The following is a 21,269-nucleotide window of genomic DNA, read 5'->3' on the forward strand; positions in this document are numbered from 1 at the left end:
ATGTTCCCTTGGCTCCTGAACACCCCCGTTTCCACTCCGGGGAATCGCTGCCTTGTCCCTCCCTCGGAGGCCCTGGTGTTGGCGGATGCAGTTCATGTAGATTCCTGTGATTAGCTTTTTAATAAACCGTTTTGATTCTGTTTTCTGGGCTTGATTGGCTGTTTGAACATGGCTCAGAAGGACCTAGGAGGGATGCAGGTAATGTCATTGTAGGAGACATACTTTCAATTCCTTTGATGTATGTCATCAAAGGTGACTAGTTGTAAGTACTGGCTGAACCCGGGCAAAGAGAGAAAGCCACGGAATTTAATTGGCTCCATCTGCCATTCAAGACTGATTTTGCTGAACCTCTGTCTGTGAATCACTTCCAAACCTGCTGATCTGACCCATCATGCCCACAAGTTTGGGAAGGAGGCTGGCTTTGGATCCCGAGATGGAGCCCCCACACCCAAGGGTGGGCTTATCATACAGCTCAAATCCATCACCAAAAACCTGCTGCTCTGGCTGGGACATCACCAGCCTGAGAGTGTGATGACCCAGAAATCCAGCATGGCCACTGCTGATATACAAGTGATCCCATGTCTGATGCCGGGAGGGAGAAGGGAGGGTTCAGATGCATCACAGTGAGCAGACGCCGGGGCCTTCTCCATGCAAACAGCTATGCTATGACTGAGCTCCAGGCCCTGCCGAGAGAAGCAGAAATCCTGGGAAACAGAGTCGTTACAATAAACCATGCCAAGGAAAAACCTCTCTCAGTAAAGCCGACATGAGGGCCTGGGCCCAGACCTGCATCCTTTCACCCCACATACCTGGGTCCACTCTGGGAAGAACACACAGTTGACCATTCGCAAGGCATCCAAAGACAAGTCGTCTGCACCAAGAACCCTCTGCCAGGGACCATTTATGTCTGTCAAAGAGCAGCAAGAATTGTTCTTTATGGGGATTGGCAAGGTGTTTGCTTAGACTTGGCCTGTTGAGGTTTGAGCTATTTGCAAGAGCTGATCTCAAAATATCAGGCCTGATACCAAAGGCAGTGAGTCACCCAGCGCCTTGAAACCACTGTGTCCCAGCAGAAGGGAGAGGGTGGGCCTGGAGAGACTGAGTCAGCAACAGGGAAGGCGCCAAGTGTAGCCTGGCCGGGTTGTCCCAGCCGCTCTCCAGACTCTTGCTGGGCACCTAATGTGCGCCAGGTCCCGGGGGGATGAGCGAGCCCCCGGTAGCCTCTGTTGGGGGAAACTGGCAGCTGCCACGTGCTGTGGAGGAAAGTTACAGCTGTAACACCGTGCACAGGACTCTAAGAACTTGCAGCTGTGATTTCCAGAGAGGCACAGTCACCAGAGGGTTTTCACATCCTTTAGCAGAACCCATGGAGAGATGAGAGGGAAAGGCCCAGACATGAAGCAGGAAGGTGAGGAAAGAACCCACAGGGCACAGGGCAGCACCAGCTGTGCCAGGAAGCTGTTTGGAGCTGTCTTCATCATCCACCTGTTCCCCAAATGGACACTGAACCCCCACTGCCCACCCAGCTCTGGAAATCAACCAAAAGAAATCCTCAAGGCCCTCACCACCCAGGGATGACCTGGGCTATTACAGTCACAACACAGTGTAGTCCTTGCCATGACAGGTGGGCGCTGTGAGAGTCCCTTGTGGGGGTCCCAGCCTGCAGAGGGGGACCAGGATGCCCTCCAGGGGAGACACCCTGCAGGTGTTTCCTTAGGTCTCGTTGTGGGAAGCTGGGGAAGCCAGAAGTGTCTGGGCAGGTGGGAGGGGGGGCTCTGTTCCTCACCATCCACTCATTCATTCATCTGTCCACCCACCCACCCATCCACCTACCATCCATACATCTGTCCACCCACTCAAGCATCTACCCATTTATCCACCCACCTACCCACCCATCTATCCATATATCTACCCACCCACCCATTCATGTACCTGCCCACCCACTCACCCATCCACCTCATTCATGGAGATATCCAGTGAGCCCCAACTGGACACTTGTCCTGGGGAAGGCTCTAGGGAAGCTTCAGTTGCCACAACCTCAAGTAGGGGTGAGTGGGGCAGACCAGGCCAGGCTGCCTGGTGCTGGTCCCAACACAGCATGCAAGGAGCCAGTCAGGGAGCCAAGGCCCCTGGTCCAGCTGTCTGTCCTGTTCTGGCTGTGCAACCTCAGGCCAATTTCCTAACTCTTCTGTGCCTCAGTTTCTCCATCTACATGTGTGGATCTGACAGTGGCTGTCCCAGGGAGATGTGAGTACCCCATGACTCTATGGTGCATCTCAGCAGCTTCAGATAGCTGGAGCGGTGGTGATCATAGCGGCCACAGCCTCAGGGGCACTGAGGCCCAGAGGATGCTTTGCCTCCTTCTGCCCAGTGGCGAGGTGGGAAGAGCCCCCAAGCTGGTGTTCCAGGGCCCAGTTCCGCATGTCACCGCCATCTCTAGGGAACCATGAACAGCTCCCAGCTCCCACGTGCTGGTTCTGATGTCCACCTGGAAGCCACATCCCAGGTGCAGCCTGCGCTGGTTTTAACAGTAACCAGAACATGAGAGAGGGTCCGAGGGTGACCAGGTGCCGAGCAGCTCCGGGGAGCACTAGTCCCACTGGGACCAGTGGAGGCAGAGGGGCTGGGAGGCAGGACGTCTGCAGGCTCCTGGCCCTGGCATCGGGCTTCCACACTGGGGTGGGGTGGGGGAGCTTTTGTCCAACAGAAGAGAGTGTGAGCCTAGCCAGGATCCTGCCTCCCACGTGCCAGCTATTTTTAGAACCCACCCTTCTGCCCCCGTGGTGTCAGTGTAACCTGTGGTAGGGGGTTCCTCCTGCATCCGCCACTGGGGTGCCACATTCACAAGCTCTGCAGCTTGTCACCATCAAAGTGGCCAAGGAAAGGTTGTGAATGTGACACTTCCCCAGAGCCTCGCCTCGACTTGCAGGGAAACCGCTTCCTGTGGGCAGACCGGGTCCCGCCTCGCCCGGGGCAGGGACGCTACCACAGGTGTTTGGTTTGGGGTTGTTGGTCTTTGTTTTTTCAATCCTTTCTATGCTCAAAAACCAAACCAAAACAAAAGTATCTCACTTCAGAATGTCATAGCGAGTCTGTGGTGACCTGTGACCTTCAGGCTCAGAGACCCCTGCTCTTGACTCAACTTATATCAAGTTTAGGTTTGAGAAAATGTTCGAGCCGTTAGTGTTTGAACCGCCCCTTCTCTGAGGGTGGGAGAAGCTGCAGCGGCTGCCCCGGGCTCCAGGGGGTCAGGGCCATGACCCTAATGAAGAACCTGGACCCCGGGGAGCCAGGACTGGGGACCTTTGCACTGATGGACTTTACCAGAGGGGAGCACCTTGCAAGCCAGCCGGGACTGGGGACCTTTGCACTGATGGACTTTACCAGACTGCGCCACATGTCATTACAGGGGTGGCTTGGGCATCCGCAGGACCAGAGGTGGGTGCCCTGGCCTGTAGGCAGGAGGCACTTGCAGGGGCACCTCCATGCTGGAGTCTGTTGGGAGCACTGGCACCCACGAGACAGGGCTTGGGTTCCTTCACCACAGTGTCAGCTGGGGGGACTCACAGACAGGCATTTACATTCAGACTCCCATCAGCATGCCGGGGACTATCTGAGGTCAGAAATCGAGGTCCCCTAGAGAGGCAGCGAGGCAGCAGGCCTGGGCAGGAACGCCCTGCAGGGCACACAGATAGTCTTGAACCCTCAACCACACCACTGAAGCTTAGGCATCATCTTGGAGCAAAGTGCCACACACCACAACCTGCTCCCACCAGGCACACTCGCCCTTTAGGCCACAGTGGCAGCAGCCTCCTGCCCCCCAGAGGGAAGATCCTAAAGGAAAGGCCAGGGGTACTCAGCACCTAGCAGCTGGCCTGGGTCTTTGAGGAGAGCCCAGACCCCACCCAGAGCTCTCTCATTCACCACGGGCTCTCCCAGGGGACTTGAACATATCCTGAGACCTCTTTACATGAGGAGGGAGAAGTCTGTGGGGAGCAGAGGCATCCCCAAGGGTGATGCAGGATGGAGCCTGTCTGCTGGCACCCCTCCCCACCATTGGGAGGACGACCAGAGGGACAGGGCTACCAGCCCTTCTTGTTTATCCACAAGGCCAAGGAAAGGCCCAGCTTATGACCATCCCATGCAAGGTGTGGCCAGCCAGGGACACAGCAGTTGCCCACTGCCGTCCGCAGCAAAGTGCCTATATCCCTCAATGCCCACAGCACCGCCTTGAGCACTGCCCAAGGGACACTCAGCTGCAGGGCACTAAGAGCACCCCCAGCTTCTTCCAGGCACAAGCCCCAGAAGACCCACTCTCTGTCTGTCTCTCTCCATGAGCATAGGACGAGCTGCTCCGTCCTGAGGGGGGCTTCCATGAGTTGCCTGCTCTTCCCTGGAGCAGCCTCCCACTCTCCCCCCACCCCCTCCCTCCTCCCACATCCCTAAGCAGGTGGGCCGACCCTCTGGCTGGAACTTGTATCTGCTTGGTTGTGGCACAGCCCCATCCCACTGGCCACGTTTCTCATTGGTCCATGGTCATCTCACTACCCAGCCTCGTAACCAGAGTCAGGACAGGGGGTTTATGAGCATCTCCAGGCTCCAGGTCGCACCCTGTGGAGTTGTCTACAGAGAGCCTCCCACCTCCTCCCAGCATGAGAAGGGACTTTCTGTTCCAGTACTCATGAACACCATAATCATGACTGAGTGTGTGTGTGCCTGTGCACGTGTGTGTGCCTGTGCACGCGTGTGTGCCTGCACATGCCTGCCTGTGTGTGCGTGTATGTGCGTGCAGCTACAGACAAGAGCTCCACAGGGCTTTACCACTGACACTCACTGCTCTGAATCAGCTCCTGGGCCTTTAAAGCAGGCGTGGGGTGAGGAGACCCTTGCCTGGCTCCTCCCAGCTCCACCCACCTCTCTGGTGGATGCTGTGCCCTGGGCTTCTGGAAGCCACATTACAGTAACCAGGCTCAGGGGCCAGAGGGCGGCCTCCCAGGGCCCTGCTCCATCCCGCACACTGGGAATCCATTAGGCCAGCTGATGGCAGATGCCTCGGCATTCCTGCCTATGCACCAGCCCCAGATGGGGCCAGCCGCTGGCCATGCCCATTAAACGTGAAAGATCCAGCCCAGCAGAGAGCCCGCAAATTAGGAGGGTAGGAAACCTCAAATGATGTGCAAGACAATTGTCAAGGCTAAGAGAATTTTCCATCGCTTTGCTTGATAAGTCAGCATTTTTTATGTGACTGATTTATGAGCTGGGGGGAATCAAGGGGGCAAAGGGGTAGAGAGAGTGGGCAGGAGGGCAGTTTCCTCTGAAAGCTCCGGGATTCCCAAGGCTCAGCCCAACATGGCCTGGAGCTGGTTTTTGAGAGACAGCTGAGCAGGGAGCTTCTTTCCCAGTGTGGAGGGAGACTCAGCCCCGTGGCTGTGGCAGCTCCAGTCTCCTGCCTATAGAAGCCGGCCATGGGAGATGCCATGGCTGGGCTACCTGCTCCCTTCCCTGGCTCCCTCCTTTGCTCGTTGATCGATGGAGCACAGGCAGCAGGGCGGGTGCCTTGCCTGTGTTCATTCTGCCCTTTATTCACTTCTGGTCATTATTGGCCTCCCATGCTACCAAGGACAAACCTGCAGCTAAAAGACTTCACGAGAAAACTCAGGCCCAGCTCCCAGACAGGGCTGGGTGTCACACCAGGGCAGGCAGGGACTGTCCCCTCTGGCACCAGACTCCTGGTACTGGCCCGGCCTGACCCAGTGAGGACCATGTGTTCACTTCACGTTGCTGGGGCACCTGCCTGCCTCTGGGTACTCCTATTGCCAATTTTCCTTCCACAGACCTGTGATTTCCAGGGGCACCCAGAGCCCAGGAGGGGCCTGGTCAGAGTGACTTGGGCAGCCTGAGAGCCACTGACTGAGGGATGGGATGTCTGACAAATCTCACTCCAAAGGGGGCAGGGACAGGCAGAGACCTGTGACTGCCCAGGTGCCACAGCAGGGCACAGAGACCCTCCCTCTAATCGGGAGCATCTGCAGGTGGCTGACACATAGCTCTGGACTCTGGGGCCTCCGGCTCCTGTTCTGCAAAATGGGGCAACAGCATCTCCTTTAGGCGAGTTGGGGTGAGTAAGGAGCTTCACCGTCAAGGAGGGCCCAGAAAGGCCTCCGCCCACTCGGCTTTGTGGAGTATCTGCAACTGGGCTGCTGGAGCCACCTGGGAGGAAAGTGGAGAGGGAAGGAGAGAGGCAAGAGGAGATCCAGGGTCTGCAGCCTGTCCTTACCTTTCCGGAATCGGGGATGGCACAGGCCCCTCCACGCCCCACACAAGCAGCCAGTCCTGCATCATCCCTCCCCAACCTGGCCAGAAGCACAGGAACAAGTGGCCTCGGGAGCATTTCTAGGGCTCTGCCCAAGCTCCGAGCCATCCTGATCCATTATTCCAGAATTCCCCCATGGGCCCTAGAGACCCTGCAGGGCTAGGCCCTCCATGCCAGGACAAAGAGCAAGACACAGCCTGGCATCTCGGGCGAGGCCTGCCATTGGCCAGGTAGGGAGGAGCAGGCCTGGCTCCTCCAGTGTGGCTGTGGCTGCTCAGGACTCTGAGGCCAGGGCTTCTCTGGCTTCCGCCCTGGTGTCCTCCAAGGCAGGGACTCCTGGTCTCTGTGTGAAGAAGCAGCTAGCCTGGGCCTCTTCCATCACCCACCTGGGTGCCTAGCAGGGTGAAATGAAGCTTTCTTGAACAACCTTTAGAGGCCACCAGGAGTCACTGCCCCTCCTGTGATGGTCCAGGGGACTGAGGAGGAGGGGCCTGCACACAGCAAGGTCTATGGCTGGGGGCTGAAGCATTCAGATATGGGTGGACGGAAGGGGCCGAGGTCCTGCCACGAGGACGTGGGACCCACTTGTATATGTGGAGAGGGAATAGTCGTCGCCATAAGCTCTCTGTCTACAGGATTCAGCTCCTGTGCTCCCCACCTCTATCCCCCAGGACAAGCCTCCTGAGGTCCTCCAAGGGGCCAGGCATTCTCTCTGGTAATGCAGGAAAGGGGGCAGTAGATGGGCCATCTCGTGAAAGCCCCGAAGCTGAGACCGCTCTTAAGGAGGCATTTAAAGGCAGAGTACAGACTGGGGGCTCTAGACACTCAGCTTCAGGGACTCTGATTGGAACCTGTATCCCGGGACATTCTGACACATGTCCCCTCCACCCAGGGAAGTGTGAAGAGGGGAGACAAGGAGGGCCTGGGCAGTGCAAGAGCCCAGCAGGGGAGGCCAGGGTGGGCCCAGAGGCTGTGTCAGGGCTGCTTGCGTCTCCATCCAAAACACAGCAGTGCACCCCTGACACTCCTGTGCACACACATGTGCACACGTGCAGTTGCACATGTCTTCTACATGTGTGCAGGTGCACCTGTGTTTGGTGCCCACACATGCACACACATGTGCATGCATATACCCACATACACCCCCATACATGCACAAAGTGTATGACAGGGAGATTTCAAGCACCTAAGGTAGTTGCTGGTCAGCTGGTTACTGACACAGATTGTTATCCCAGAGGCTTCTTGGGGAGACATACTCCAAGCCCTGGAAGTTGAGGTAAGGCCAACACCCTCATGTCTACACCTGGACCCCAGGAGAGGCCGGGGTGGCAAAGCCCACGTCATGGCTGTGGCAGCTCCTGGCATCCCTTGCCACCTGTCCCGGGCTGTAGCTGGGAAAGTAAGAGACAAAGGCAGAGAGGAAGAGACAGACAGAGACAGAGTGAGGCGGAGAGACCAACACCTCGAGCCACACTACACAGTGCTGTGGGAACAGTGGCAGGCGTCAGGGGCCTCAGCCAGCCCAGCCTCTCCCTCTCTGTGACAGAGGCAGGCAGCCAGGCGGCCTCGGCAGGCTGAGGGGGTGCTAACCACAGGTTTGCTTGGTGCATCCTTTCCAGCGGTTTCCTGCAGCAAATCAGCAGGGGGTGGGGAAGGTGAGGGGGCCGTGAGAGGCTTTGGGTCTCCCACATGGGGGTTCTGGGACCACTCTCTGGAGGACAGAAGAGCCTTCCCCATGATAGCCAGCCTCCCACAGCCTCCTTCCCCCCGGGCCACAGTCCCTCCACCCTAGTCCTGGCTATAGGCTGAGTGTGGCCCGCAGGGCAGGGCAGGGGTCTGTGCCTCTTAGGCAGGGCAGGCTGTGACCTCCCTGGTCAGTGTGATACACAGCCCCTTAGCAGCCATGACCTAGAATGTCAAGGGAGATCTGCTTTCCTGCTCAGGGCAGAGCTGTCCTACTAGAATCTGGTGACACAGAGGACATACTGAACATGAAAAGGGTAAGGAACCCTGTCAGGAACAGACCTGAGCCATATAGGGCCCAGACCAGTAGGGAGGTCCCCTCTGAGCCCAGGTCTTGGGTGCATTTGGAGTGGGGGGTGTCACCTCCCAGGAGGGATCAGGTCCCTAGGCTTAGATAGGGACCACATGCTCCTGGCCATGCCTCCCTAGTGCTTGAAAGTCTAGATCGCAGGAGAGCGCAACTGGCCTGTGGGTCTCCTTCAGCCTTCACACTGTGGGCTTCACCCTTCTACCCCCAAGGGTGCCATGTGTGGTGTGGTGGGGTCAGCAGGCCCTGACAGAGAAGGGGACCCACAGCCTGGGATGGGAGGCACGCTGCCCCCATGGCCGTAGTCCTGCAGGTCCTACCACTGGCATGTGAGCACTTTCCGCCCCTCCTCTCTCCTCGGGGGCCTTGAACCTGGACCCGCCATCCTCTGGACCACAAGCTCACCACTGCCAGCCCAGCATGGACAGGACTCAGCAACTCTGGGCCCAGATGGACATCTGGGTCATTTGGTCAGAGCAACTTGGCGGATGGGACACAACAGCTGCCGCTCATGGGGGTGGGCTGCACCTGGGGACCCCAGCCCTAGGGACAGGCATGGCAATATGGGACTGAGAGCCTGGGGACCCCAGGAGCACCCCCTTCCTCCCAGCTGGCTGCCTACCCCGTATCCCAAATCTCCCTCTCCTGGCACCTTTGGACCTCGCTAATCACCATAATCAGAATCTGGGATTGGGGCTAATGTCGGCAGGGAAATGGAGAGAGTGAGCCGCATGGGAAGAGGCCCAGACCCTCAGGCCAGCTCCGCTGTGTCCTAGGTTCCCACGTTTGGTCTGAGTCTCTGGAGAAGAGGGCGCAGTGTGCACAGAGGCGAGGTGTTGGGACCACATGGTGCCTCACTGCTCAGCATCAAACATATTCTGGGGCCTGGCCTGAGACCACACGAGTGCCGAGCGTATGCAGGGACACTCAGCACTAGTGGTCAGTCCTGCGCCTCCCACAGCTCTGGACTCTGCCCCTGGGGAGAGCAGGGTCCCACCTTCTCCCTGTCCCTTCCCTCCCCACCCAGGTGCCCGCCTGTGGCTCTCTCTGCTCTGCCGGCCCCCCTCTTTCAGAATCAGGCCCATTTAGTTTTACGCCTGGCAGATAATTCCCCCAAAAGCAAGGAGTCTCAGGGCTGAGGTCTCTCAGCCAACAACCCTTTCTGGATCAGCCTCTGAGGTGTCCCACAAAGCTGGGCCCAAGCGTGTCTGCTCAGAGACATGTCATTTACAGGACAGTGCTGCTGCAATGGCTCCAATGGGCCCCAGGCGGGGCCGTGTTTCAGGTCACAGGGGCACGAGGCACAGACCCGCCAAAGCAACTTCTATGTGCCACACAGAACAAGGCAGCCGCCTCCTGATCCCTCCGATTCCTCACTGACATTGAGGCCAGGTGGGCCTTTGGCCACTCAGGAAGTGTCTGTGGATGTCTAGGGAGCACCTGGACTGGGTGTGGGTCCAGACCTCAGGTGGGCAGCTTCCTTCCTCCCCGCCAGGCCCCCGTGTTCGTAACCAAACATTCAAGGGAGCTCCAGGGAGTGAGGCCCATGGTGCCCAAAGTCCATCTCCAGTTTTCATTTGGACCAGTCACCATCCCCTTGCCCTGACTTTACCAGGTCCTTCTGACTCCCTGTCCCTCAGCTCTGCCCACCTGGACGCATTGCCCATCAGAACACACCTGGCCACCTGGACATAGCTCTTCTGCTTCCAGGATGTCAGTGTAGAGGTGGCCTCAGGCCTTGCCCACTGCCTTCCTCCTGCCATGGGCTGGGGCTGGGCTGCCCAGGAAGCTTGCCCGAGATGCTGCTGGCTTCAGTGGCTTTGGATTCAGGATCCCAAGAAGGCAGTGAACAGAGCAGGTGGCCCCGGAGGCTGGACTCCACTAGTAGTCTCCACCCGCGGTCCAGCAGTCCTGGGCTCCCCCTCTCTGGGCAGTAGACAGCAGGTCAGGCCTTCCCATAATCCGTCCTCAGAGGTTCAGGGCTGATGGTAAAGCTGTCACAGAGCACAGCACCCTGAGGGCACAATGAGAGCAGCTCACAGCTTCAGGGTGTCAAACCGAAACTTTCCAGTTTTAAGGAAACCAAGTACTTTTCTTACTTTCAGGATGAGGTGCAAGCTGATGTGAGCACACACACACCCCCAGCAACACCTTCACCTTCAAACAGGCTTCCTCAGCCTAGTGCCCCGCTCTGCTGAGCAGAGGGCTCTGTTCTCAGACTTGACAGCCCCTGCTCTCACACACGGCACTGCTGTGCTGGGGGCTATAGCACTAGAGGCTCATTTTATTGCCTGGCCAGGGCAGCAATCTGCTCGGTAAGCAAAGAGAAGCCTGTCCCCTCCCTTTCTGTACAGGTCTCCAAGGCCCCAGGCGTGGGCAAGCCGAGGACCTGGCTGATGCTCAGGGGGTGGGTGGGCTGAGGCCTTCCTACCTGGGCCCAAATGGCCTGGTGTCTGGCTGGGCAAATGCAGAGAGTATAGACCCAGCACACAGGGCACCTTTGACCCTTGGTTTCCTTTCTGTCTAAGCAGATCTCTGAGGACCTGGGCAGTGAGAAGTTCTGCGTGGATGCTCACCAGGAGGGGGGCGGCAGCTGGCTCAAGTACATCCGAGTGGCATGCTCCTGTGATGACCAGAACCTCGCCATGTGTCAGAGCAGCGAGCAGGTAGGTTTGGCCCACACGCAGGGGGTTCCACCCCTCAGGGTTGTCCTTGTGGACACAGCACCAGGATGGATGGAGGTGCGGAGGTGAGGGGTGGCTGACTTCACCTTCGTGGGGTGGCTGCCTGCTGCTCAGGCAGCTCTGTCTCTCTGGGGAGCTCACCTGTCCTACGAATGCTCCATTGGAGTCTTTGGCCAGCAGCCCCTGCACAGGCTGACGGTATGTGAGAGCCAAGGATGATGGCTTGGGTGAAAGGCAGGCAGCATGGTCAGAATCCCAGCCCACAGGGGCCCATGTTCCCGGCAAATGCCACTACTGACCAGACAAGAGCACACAGAGAGCAGAAGCGGCCAATACAAGAAGCATGTTTCCTTGGCACTGTGTGGCCAGGTTCTCCAAAGGGGTCGATTCTCCAGAGGGGTCAGCGATGGCCAATGCTCAGGTTCCTGGGCCAGGCCAGGCTGAGGTGAGGCCCCACCACCCAGAGCATCCACGAGCTACTGCCACAGCCCCACCAGCCTGCTGCAGACACTGGCCTTTCTCCATCACAAAGTCCAAACTGATACTCTCTGGAGCTGTGTGTTCCTGGCTTGGGGACACTTTTGTCTTATTTCCAGACACCCTGGGGCCCAAGGAACCCCCTTAAGCTCATTGGATTGGACCCTTGAGCTCCGTGGCTTGTCCCCCTCACCTCTGGGCAGATGACCAGACCCACACATGGATCAAGAGAGAAGATGCAGAATTTCTTCTGACTCCAGAAGGCACCATACCCCTGGTGCTGGTCACTGCTTAGTGGATTCCTTTAATTACAAGTTTGCATGCTGCCCCGACATTCTGTGCTCTGGAGCCAAGCCTGCCAGGAGGCAGTTTTCACTGGGGACCTCCCATCAGAGCCGAGTACGTTTGCCTGTGATACCTAGGGGTTACATACAAGATTTCATTTGCAAAAAAAAAAGGGGGGGGGATTTGATTGCCTAGAACACATTTGTAAAGACTACAAGACGGAGGGCACATTCTCAATAGCCTGTGCAAACTATCACAAGTGGTTCAAGGCTCTTGACCTTAGAAGGGTGCAGAGAGAAAACCCCAGGGAGGGCACCTGCTGTGAGGGGCTGCAGGCTGTCTGGCCCACTCACTTGCTCAGTGTCCCTGGCTGAGCGGCTGAGTCCAGACCACGCCATCTCTCTGTTGGACACCAGCTGGTTCCAGATAAGGGGCATGCACGGGCCTCTGCTACCAAGATTTGGATGGCTTACAGTTAGAACAAAAGATTTTGAAAATAACTTTTCCTGATTGCCCAAAAAGAAAGAAAGAAAAGAAAAGAATGATCATAAACCTTAGAATAGAACTTAAAAAAAAATTTCCTCTCTTTCAGACATAAGTAAACTTTGAAGGAAAAAGAATTAGATTTGAGGCATGTAAAAAGATGGTCCTTCCTCCCACTTCCAGAGCTCCGAGGTGCAGGGTGCCTGTGTCCTTATGGCCATCCGTGGGAGCTCCAGGGCTGTGCTTTTGTTAGATACAGACTAGAATAGTGAAGAATCCAGAATTTTTTAATTTAAGAAATGTTTATTAGAACATTTGAACTAAACTTAAGCAGTAAAGTAGGTATCTTTATGTGTCTAGCTTTAAAAAAAAAACAAACAAACAGATGTTCAGTCTTCTCAAAAAGTTGCCTGTCTTTTAAAACCTTCATTTCATTATTTTAATATGAAATAATTCATATTGAATATTTCATTATTCAATATTTCAGGGAAGCTCTTCTTGCAGCTACACAAGCTCCGAACGGAAAGCACTTCCTTGCCACAGACTATTTTTCCTTTGTCAGGACCTGGGGACAGGATAATAATCTTTAACTTTTATTGTGTCCCTTGAATTTAACCCCCCATGGCTCATTCTGAAGCTTCATCCAGGAGTCCAGAACGTACTTGGTTCTGTTACCAACCCTGGGACATCTCCTCACCTGTTAGGCATTTCTCTCTGACATGGCCTCACGGGGTTAATTCTCCTTGTTCTGGGCCTGTCAGCTGAATTCAAGCCATAAACCCAGAGGGAATTTGGATACCCGTTTACACAAACTAACACCAAACTGGCCCAGGCCAGAGAGGAATTCCTCTACTTGGAAGTGCATTTCCAACCCACTTGGCCCACGTGCTGAGACCCTTCCCCTCTGCCCCCCTCATGCCATAGTGGGTGACAAGAGGTGTTAGAGGCAACCGACATTCCTGCCAATGTCCCACCAAGGGTACACCCCTGAACTTGATAATCCAAATGCCCAGGAAAGCAGGGGCCGACCAGAGGTGGGCAGGGGACTGGCCGCTCAGGCACAGGGAGGGCAGCTGCAGAGAATCCACCAGCCATTTGGCATCTAGTCCTAAAACCTCAAGTTTGAACTGCAGTTATCAAATGAAAACAAATGGTTTGTGAGATGTATTTTCCTCTGAATGATAAGATTTAACTTCTACTAATAATTTGGAAAAACTTTACTCCATAGACTCGTAATAAATACCTGTTGGTGGAATGAAATGACTTTTAGAAATACTTTTTTGAGGGGCATGCAACAGACTTCAAACTATTTTTAAACGCTCTCTCTCTCGGTGGGATAGCCACACAGGCCACCCTAAACAGACCGTGGAAACGCGGGTTCTGGCAAAGCAACCTGTTTTGACCCCCTAAAGTTAAAATTTCCCTGAAATATTAATAATAAAACAAAGGTTTTTGAAGACAGGCTTCTCTTTTAGAAGGAAACATTACATGATGTTCATGTGTTTTCCCAGATTTCCATCATTCCAAGCAGGATTTCCTGAGTCTTATGAACACACACACTCACACATACACACACACAGAGAAGCGAATCGTCCCTCCTTGTCACCTGCATGCACGCACACACCCCACCTCCAAGGTGGCACAGACGTTGAAGGCGAGGAAACCGTAGCTGAGACTTGGTAAAACAGTGGCAAATTTGCCAAAGTCAGCAGGGAAAATGAGTCAGAAAAGCATGAGTATCATTTGCCTGTTCAAGACACGGGACAGCTCCAATTTTCAGACAAGAGAAGAGACTGGGGCAGAAGAGGGTCTCAGCATCTGACGAGAAAGTTCTGGAAGCCACAGCCATACAGAGGAGATGACCCTCCTACTAGGCAGAAGAAGGAGGCAGCTCTGAACTGAGCTCAGGCCGGTGTGTGGACTGGGGGCTCCAGCTGGGGTTTTCCGCCTATATCTTCCACTGGTGGTGGTCAGGACTCGTGGGAACTCGGAAGCTCGGCCTCCCGGGTGGCCCTGGGTCTTTGGAGGACATTGAAGTTCAGGGGTGTCCTGTACCCCTCAGCCCCTCGCAGGCCCTGCTGGCCTTTGTGCCTTCGGAGTGTTGTGCATTAGACAGGTTCTGGGTGCAGGTGCCACCCTCATCCCTCAAGTGTGGTTCCAAGCAGTGAAGGGCTCTCCATCTCCTGCCTTAGGGCACCATCTGGCCAGGGCTCATTCTCTGGACCCCCAGACGCCCCTGCCCAGCCTCATGCCACGCCTGAGATGCCGCCTCCATGCCCAGCTTACGTGCTCCCAGTGACATGAGAAAAAGTGAGCCCTGGGCTTGATTTCCCCCGAGGGAACCAGCTGGCACCTCTTGGAGCTGCCCTTGGGACACTGGGTGGCTAGGAGAGGGTCTCTCTCTGGCCCGGCCCATGGGGACTGAGTCTTCTTCTCACAGACTTGTGCTATCCATCCCATGGCCATGGGGCTGCGGAGATGTGCTCACTGGCCACCTACTCATCCTCATCTAGGTGACAAGATTCTTCTCCCTCTGAGAGGCTGTAGCCCCAGGTTCCTCATGAGAAGTGACCGGCTCCATAATCAAGGCCAGCGGTTCTCACCCTGTAGGTCATGACCCTCCGGAACTGTATTAAAGGGCTGTGGCATTAGGAAGGTTGAGAACCATTGGTCTAGGCCATTGGTCCTCAGAGTCTCACCTCTGTCTTCCTCCTGGTAGCTTTAGACCTGGGAGTCCAGCAGCAGCTGAGGCCACTTAGGGCCATGAGCTACCCCTAGGCCTGGCCCTGTGGCCTAAACAGTGACTGGTGTTTTTTCTGTATACACAGAGGCCACAGACCACGGCCAAGGGCATGCCAGGCTTTGGGGTGGCCAGGCTGGCAGGAATTGAACCTCCACAGTTTCCTCCGGGGATGCTAGGGGTTCCCACTGCAGCCCTGGGGCCTCGTTTGACAGCCAAGCTTGTCCAAATCATCCCTGGGGTGTTTTCACGGACTCTTTTACCTTTGCTCAGCCAGAAGCCACGGCAGCACCCACAGGTGTCTGAATCCACAGGGGTGGGGGCTGCATGGCCCCATCCCGCCCTCCACATACCCTGCAACTCCTCCCATCCATTTGGGAAAACCCAGGACATTCAGATCACCGCTGGTTGGTTCTTTGTCCTGCAATTGCGAGAGAACGAGAGAACTGAGTTGGTCTGAAATGTTTCAGGAGGCACAGGCAGGGCCTGCTCCTGAATTTGTTTGAATGTTGAGAAAGAAAACAAGGACTTGGGAGAGAAGTGCCCACGGGAAGCGGGAGGCGGGAGAGGCCTATTCACAGCCCTGGCTTCTTTTTTCTTTTTCTCACGTTGCCTCAATAGGGCAAGAATGTTGGTGGCGGGATGTCAACTGGCTGTCGGGGCTGAGGACGGTGGGAGGTGGGGCTGAGGTCACAGGCTATGGGGGAGCACAACTCGGGGGCTTCAGCCCCCGCCCCAGCGCCCTTCAGAAATGCTCTTTGGCCACGGGCAGCACTCCTAGTCCAGAAAAGCAGCCCCAAGTGTCCTGCCTGTGAAGTGAGGGCGGGAGGACATCAGGGAAGCCCCTGGATCCCAGCACACTCCCCGGGCAGAGCGGGGGCTAGGGGCAGAGAGCACGAGGGGCTGAGCCGCCCTGACTGCAGCCGGGGAGCCCCCTCCTCGGAGGAGGGCATTTTATAAGAAGATTAGCGACTGATAGCCGCCAGCCGCACTGGGCTGAGACAGCGCTTGCTTGTAATGAAAACCTGGTGCTTCCCGGCCGGCGGGGCGCAACCTGCTGGCCAAGGGCGTCCCTCTTTTGCTTTCGTTTCCTCAGCTCCGGCCTGAGTCCCACATCTCTGAGCCAGGGATGTGACCTACCAGGAGGTGTGGACTCTAAACAGAGGCTTCTATCATCATCCACCATCCTGATCTGCCCTCCACCTGACATTTCCTTATTCCCTTTGCTCTTATCTCCCACAATTTTTTTTAAATTAAAAAATCATAAATTTTTTTTATTCGGTCAGTTGAAATGGTAGCCTCGGACAATTAGATATAATTTTCCCTTTGACAACGGGAAGGGTGAGGGCGAGGGATCCATTTTAGCAGTTCTTAATCTGTTTACAAAGGACTCCCGAAATACATCCAATTTGTTCTGATTCGGAAAACCGTCCCCCGATCCTCTTTTGGCGAGAAACCAAGTTTAAATTCAACTGCATCATCCCAACACCTACCCTAATCATTTGTCAGCTTCTGCTTTCTTTTCCTTCCAATCAAATGCAACGCTTCTTAGAAGAAGCCCTTTAAGAACAAGGAAGATAATGTAACTGTGGACTGATAATTTATATTTTTATAATCCAGATCCAAATTGTACGGGTAAGAAAGAGGCACGTGTATAGAGTTTTGTTTTGTTTTGTTTTGTTTTAACCTTTTTTGCTGCTGAAAGGGTGACAGTAGACAGTAACAAAATAATAAAGATTTAGGCACAAATACAATTGCTTCAGCGATGTAAACCCCGGACTCCCTCCGCCTCCGGGGTGCCTTTTCCTCTCTCCCGGAGAGGAAGGGATTGTCTGCATGTCTCTGGAGCCCACCTGGGGTGCCGAGCCCAGAATCTCTGTGTCCTCCCTGACTCAGAGCAGAGAACAGCAGGCGCCCCAAACAGACCAGCGGCCAGGCAGGCACAGGGCATCCACGGCCCTTTCCTAGAGGAAGATGACTGGGATAGCAAGAAGTTGAGCAGCTCCGCGATACTCCCAAAGTCCTTGAGGCCACAAGGCAGCAATGAGACGTAGCAGCTGCTTCTTTGGAGGTCCCGGAGAAACAAACAAACAAACAAAAAAGCCCAGGCATCCTTCAGCCCCACATCCTCTCCCAGAAGGACAGGTGAAGGGCAGACGGGGTCACTGGGTGAATTTGCTTTTCAGAAACAATTTTAAAGGAATCCAGATTCCACTCACTGCCCGCAAGTCTTTTGTGAGGAGAGCCTGTGCGCGCCAGAGGCTTCACAAACTGAAGCACAATTGAATTCGCAAGTCCAGGATAGCAAGAGGGTGAATTTCTTTTTATGATAAAAGGAGATTTCATCTCTTTTATTCAAAGTTCCTTTAAAGGTTTCTTATACAAAAAAAAAAAAAAGTTTCTTATACTAGTCAAAGAAAAAGTAGCCCGGAAGTTCAGTGAATTGAAAAAGAATTATTTATTTCGGGGAGGAGAGAGCAGTGCCCACCGCTCGCATTCAATCTCCTGACTTCCAGTCTGCACTCTGGTAATTTCCCCCTGGTGTAATTTGGATGGATTTTTTTTTTAACTACTTAAATTTAAAAATGTTAAGATTAAGTGAGAATGAGAATGATGGGATTTCAGTCTTCCTATTCAAATTTAATCTCTTTGCTTTGAATTAATTTGATATTAAAAAAATACTTAAGAAATAGTAAAGGGTAAGTATCCAAAAGCTGACAAGCATTTAAACCGGAAATATTTCTTTGTCTTAGAGAACATTGCAGGGGGAAATGATATTAATTTTCGTGAAAGGCTTGGTCTAAATGAACACGGCCTGCGCTGAACGCCAAGTTTTCTCTGCAATTTCTCTGCCTTTTGTTGAGAGCGTGGCCATTTACTCCTCCCAGAGCTCTGTTTACCTACAAGGAGCCGCCTCTTTGTGTCTGGAAGGCGATAAGAGGAGAAGAAAACAGGCAGGGTCAGGCTGAACACAGCTCCCATGGAGGACCTGTTGGTGGTGGTGCTCCCCGAGCTCAATAAACTCATTGTCGTCACAAAGGGAACCTCCAGGGTTGAGGCCGGACTTAACTTCACATCCAGGCTGTTTGGAATCGTTATTTTTTAAAGCCCTTCGGAACAGACATTTATTAGCTCTAGTAAACTTGGCTGTTGTTAAGAGGGTTCCCCACCCTCACATCCTTCAACCAGAGGGGAAATCCCGGCCTTGCCCCTGCAACACTGCCGGGAACTCGGGACTGAAATGCTCCCGCCGAAGCCCACGGTTCAGGGAACGAGCCTTCGTTCGTGCCGTCACTTAACTACGTGGCTTTTTTTTCTCTCCTGCACTCACCCTCCCCTAAGGCGCCATCGGGATGGGGGACCAGAGGGTGTGGGGACTGCAGGGTTGCCTTCCTCCGGACAGAGCTGCCCTCCCCCCTTGTGAAGGTGCTGGCCTCAGTCTGCCCCAGCCACCTCCACGCAGCTGAGCAGAGCGCCTGCAGGTAGCGCGGGTTGCAGGAGCGTCCTGGGGCTGCCGGGAGGGCGCGCGGGAGCCCAGTGCGGAGGGGCCGCGGAGCGGTAACCCGCAACCTGCGACCCTTCCCGGAGGCCCCGGTGGCCCAGCTTCCACCCAACCGGCCTTTGTCCCAGGAAGTCGCCCGACCCCGCGGACCGGCAATCGCGGCCGTCTGATAAGACCTTTTGCGCCTTGGGACAGGTTGTAAAAGCGCCGAGCAGCTCTGTCTGCGCCCCCGCACCCTCGGCCTTGGGGGTGGGGGGCAGCGATTCCTGTTCACCTGGGTCCCCAACCAGGTGGAGGCGGGTCAGGGCCAACTCTCCCGCCCCGCCCCCAGCTAGGGGATTAGCGCTAATAGCAATTAATTCCCCCTGCAGCTCAAAGTCCCAGCAGCTACCTGCAGCCACTGCCCTGTGTCTTCGGTGCGCCGGCCAGGCACCCTCCTCCTGGAGGAGGGGGGTCCCTGACTGGGGAGGGGTGACCGCTGGACCCGCCACCCGGTGGTGCTCCGGATCCAATACACGTGGTGGGGAGGTTTTCCGGGGCAGTGGCCTCATTGAGGGGAAGAGATGGGTCCCCAGAGCACCCAGAGATCTTGAAGAGGGTTGAAGGAGGAAGGCACAGAAGCGGGGAGGCGGGAGTGTGCGGCCCTGGGGGTGCAGATGGCCCTCAGCGGACGGTTCCTGAAGACTGGGAGCCTTTAGGAGTGGGTGGGGGACCCAGGAGGTCCAACTGCCCTGGAAGAGGTAGGGGAAGGGAGCGGGCAGCCTCAGCAGCTTTTGTGGAGGGGGACGGGGGGAGCATGGAGGTGGCTGAGCTGCCCCTCCCTACCTCCTGTCCCCCTGCCCCCAGAATGAACTGGGCAGCAGGGTGGAGGATGAACAGCCAGCCAGGTTGAGGTCAGAGCAGGACGTCTGAGGCCCTGCAGTTGGGGTGCACCTGGGCCCACAGTGCCCCCTCATGGGGATCTTCGAAGAGCAGCACAGATGAGCCTCCTCTCCCCTTCTCTCCCACCCTGGAGGGCAGGCCAGGCCCTGCCACCTGCCCCAGGCTGGACACACAATAAGCATGCACTCACTGCAGGTACCCACTCTCCTGCTGCCCCAGGACAGGGAGGTCATTTCTGGTTCATTGGTAACTCAGAGGGTCACCAGGCTGTGTCCAGCATAAGTGCTTCTCCCCATCTGGCACTTCGGGTCTGGTTTTAAAATCCAGTGGCTCACATCTGATTTTTTTTTTTTTTTAAGAAACAGTTATTCAGCCACTGTGTGAGTTTTTAGATAAGATGCTATGCACTGGGGTCTGATAACAGCTGCTTGAATCAGAGACATTAGCACAGTCCTGTTTCTACCCTCAATTTTTAAATCTCATTAGTTTAGCAATTTACCTGAGAAAAATTGCTGCATAAAACCACCACTGACTATGTTGCATGGGAGCCATACCGGCTGCAGGGTACGCAGTGCCTGTGTCTATGTGTTTCCACCCGGGCAGCCACTATCCAGGCATCCTCGGAATAGTAGGCAGTGGGTGTTGGGGGCACGGTGAGGCTTCCCTGTGCCCTTGTGGGAGCTCCTTGGTGTCATCCTGGAGTTAGTGGGAACTGGTAGATTCTAATGGAGCCCACAGGCAGAGGGTAGGGGGGCAGCACGCTGAGCTCCATCTCCCCAATGTGTGATCATGTCCAAACCCCAGCCAAGGCTGACTCAGGCTGCACTGTGGGGATGGGAGTGTTGCCCACAGCAGAGATAGTCATTTCCCCACAGTCCCTGGGAACCCCTCTGAGTCTGGACCAGCCCTCTTTCCTGGAGAACCTGAGCTCCAGATAAGCTCCTCTTGGACCTCTGGACAGGCCTGTGGGTTTCTAGAAGCTCTGTGGTCACCGTTAGAAGAATATAGTCTCAAACTTTGTTGTGTCGGGGTATGCAGGGGATTGCCCTGAGGAAAATGTGCCCACCACCCAGGGTCACCAGGCTCAAGGTGCCCATTCCCGGGGCTCCCCTTTCTGAGCAGTCCAGGTAGCCTGGCCTCCCCTTCCTGAATGGCCAGTTCTCTTCATCTTGACCACCATGTCAACACCCCCAGGTGACTTGTTGTGTCCCTGGCTGAAATTGCCCTGGGACACTCCCTAATTGGGAACTTTAATGGTTCCCCTCTTTAATTTTGTATCCCCTTTATCAAATCCCAAAACTGGATACAATAAATTTTTAAAAGAGACTCAACTCTTTTTGAGTATATTTTGCAACAGTCCCGGAGGGACCCTCTTAGCGGCAGTGAGAAGACGAGCCAGTGACAGGGCAGGCCAGCCGCCCCTCCTGCAGCCCCCCCACTGTGGGCTGAGTGTGCACAGAGAGGTTGCTGGACACCAACACACAGCAGACTCACCTTTCTCTCTGGTTTCCCCCCAGATTTACTACAAAGTCATTAAGGACATCGAGCCCGGTGAGGAACTGCTGGTGCACTTGAAGGAGGGCGTCTACCCCCTGGGTACAGCGCCGCCCAGTCTGGACGGTAAGGCCCCTCCCGGGCTGTAGCTCTTGGAGCCCCTCCTGGAGGAGGGGCAGACACATGGGAGGACACAGCGGCCTCATCACCTTATGCCACAGGATGAGGCCCAGGCAGCCCCCGCCCTCTGGACACCTTCCCAACCTGCAGGCTCCTCCCTCCTTGTTGGGGTGTAGCAGGTAAACCCTAAATTAGGAAGTGCTGCATGTCGCCCTGGATCTTTGCAGTGGGAGCATCCA

At 55.4% G+C, this 21,269-nt stretch overlaps 1 protein-coding gene across 1 annotated transcript in view; it reads left to right on the forward strand.

Moving 5' to 3' along the window:
• PRDM16 (PR/SET domain 16) overlaps positions 1–21,269 on the forward strand; it is a 307,694-nt gene that overhangs the window by 258,538 nt on the left and 27,887 nt on the right. The window contains exons 4-5 of the mRNA XM_003793212.3: positions 10,895–11,029; positions 20,934–21,036. Coding sequence (XP_003793260.1) covers positions 10,895–11,029; positions 20,934–21,036 — 238 coding nt within the window. The remainder of the gene's footprint in view (positions 1–10,894; positions 11,030–20,933; positions 21,037–21,269) is intronic.

Source organism: Otolemur garnettii, unplaced genomic scaffold, assembly GCF_000181295.1.
Source record: "Otolemur garnettii isolate 467f Iridium unplaced genomic scaffold, OtoGar3 scaffold00067, whole genome shotgun sequence".
NCBI classification, from domain to species: Eukaryota; Metazoa; Chordata; class Mammalia; order Primates; family Galagidae; genus Otolemur; species Otolemur garnettii.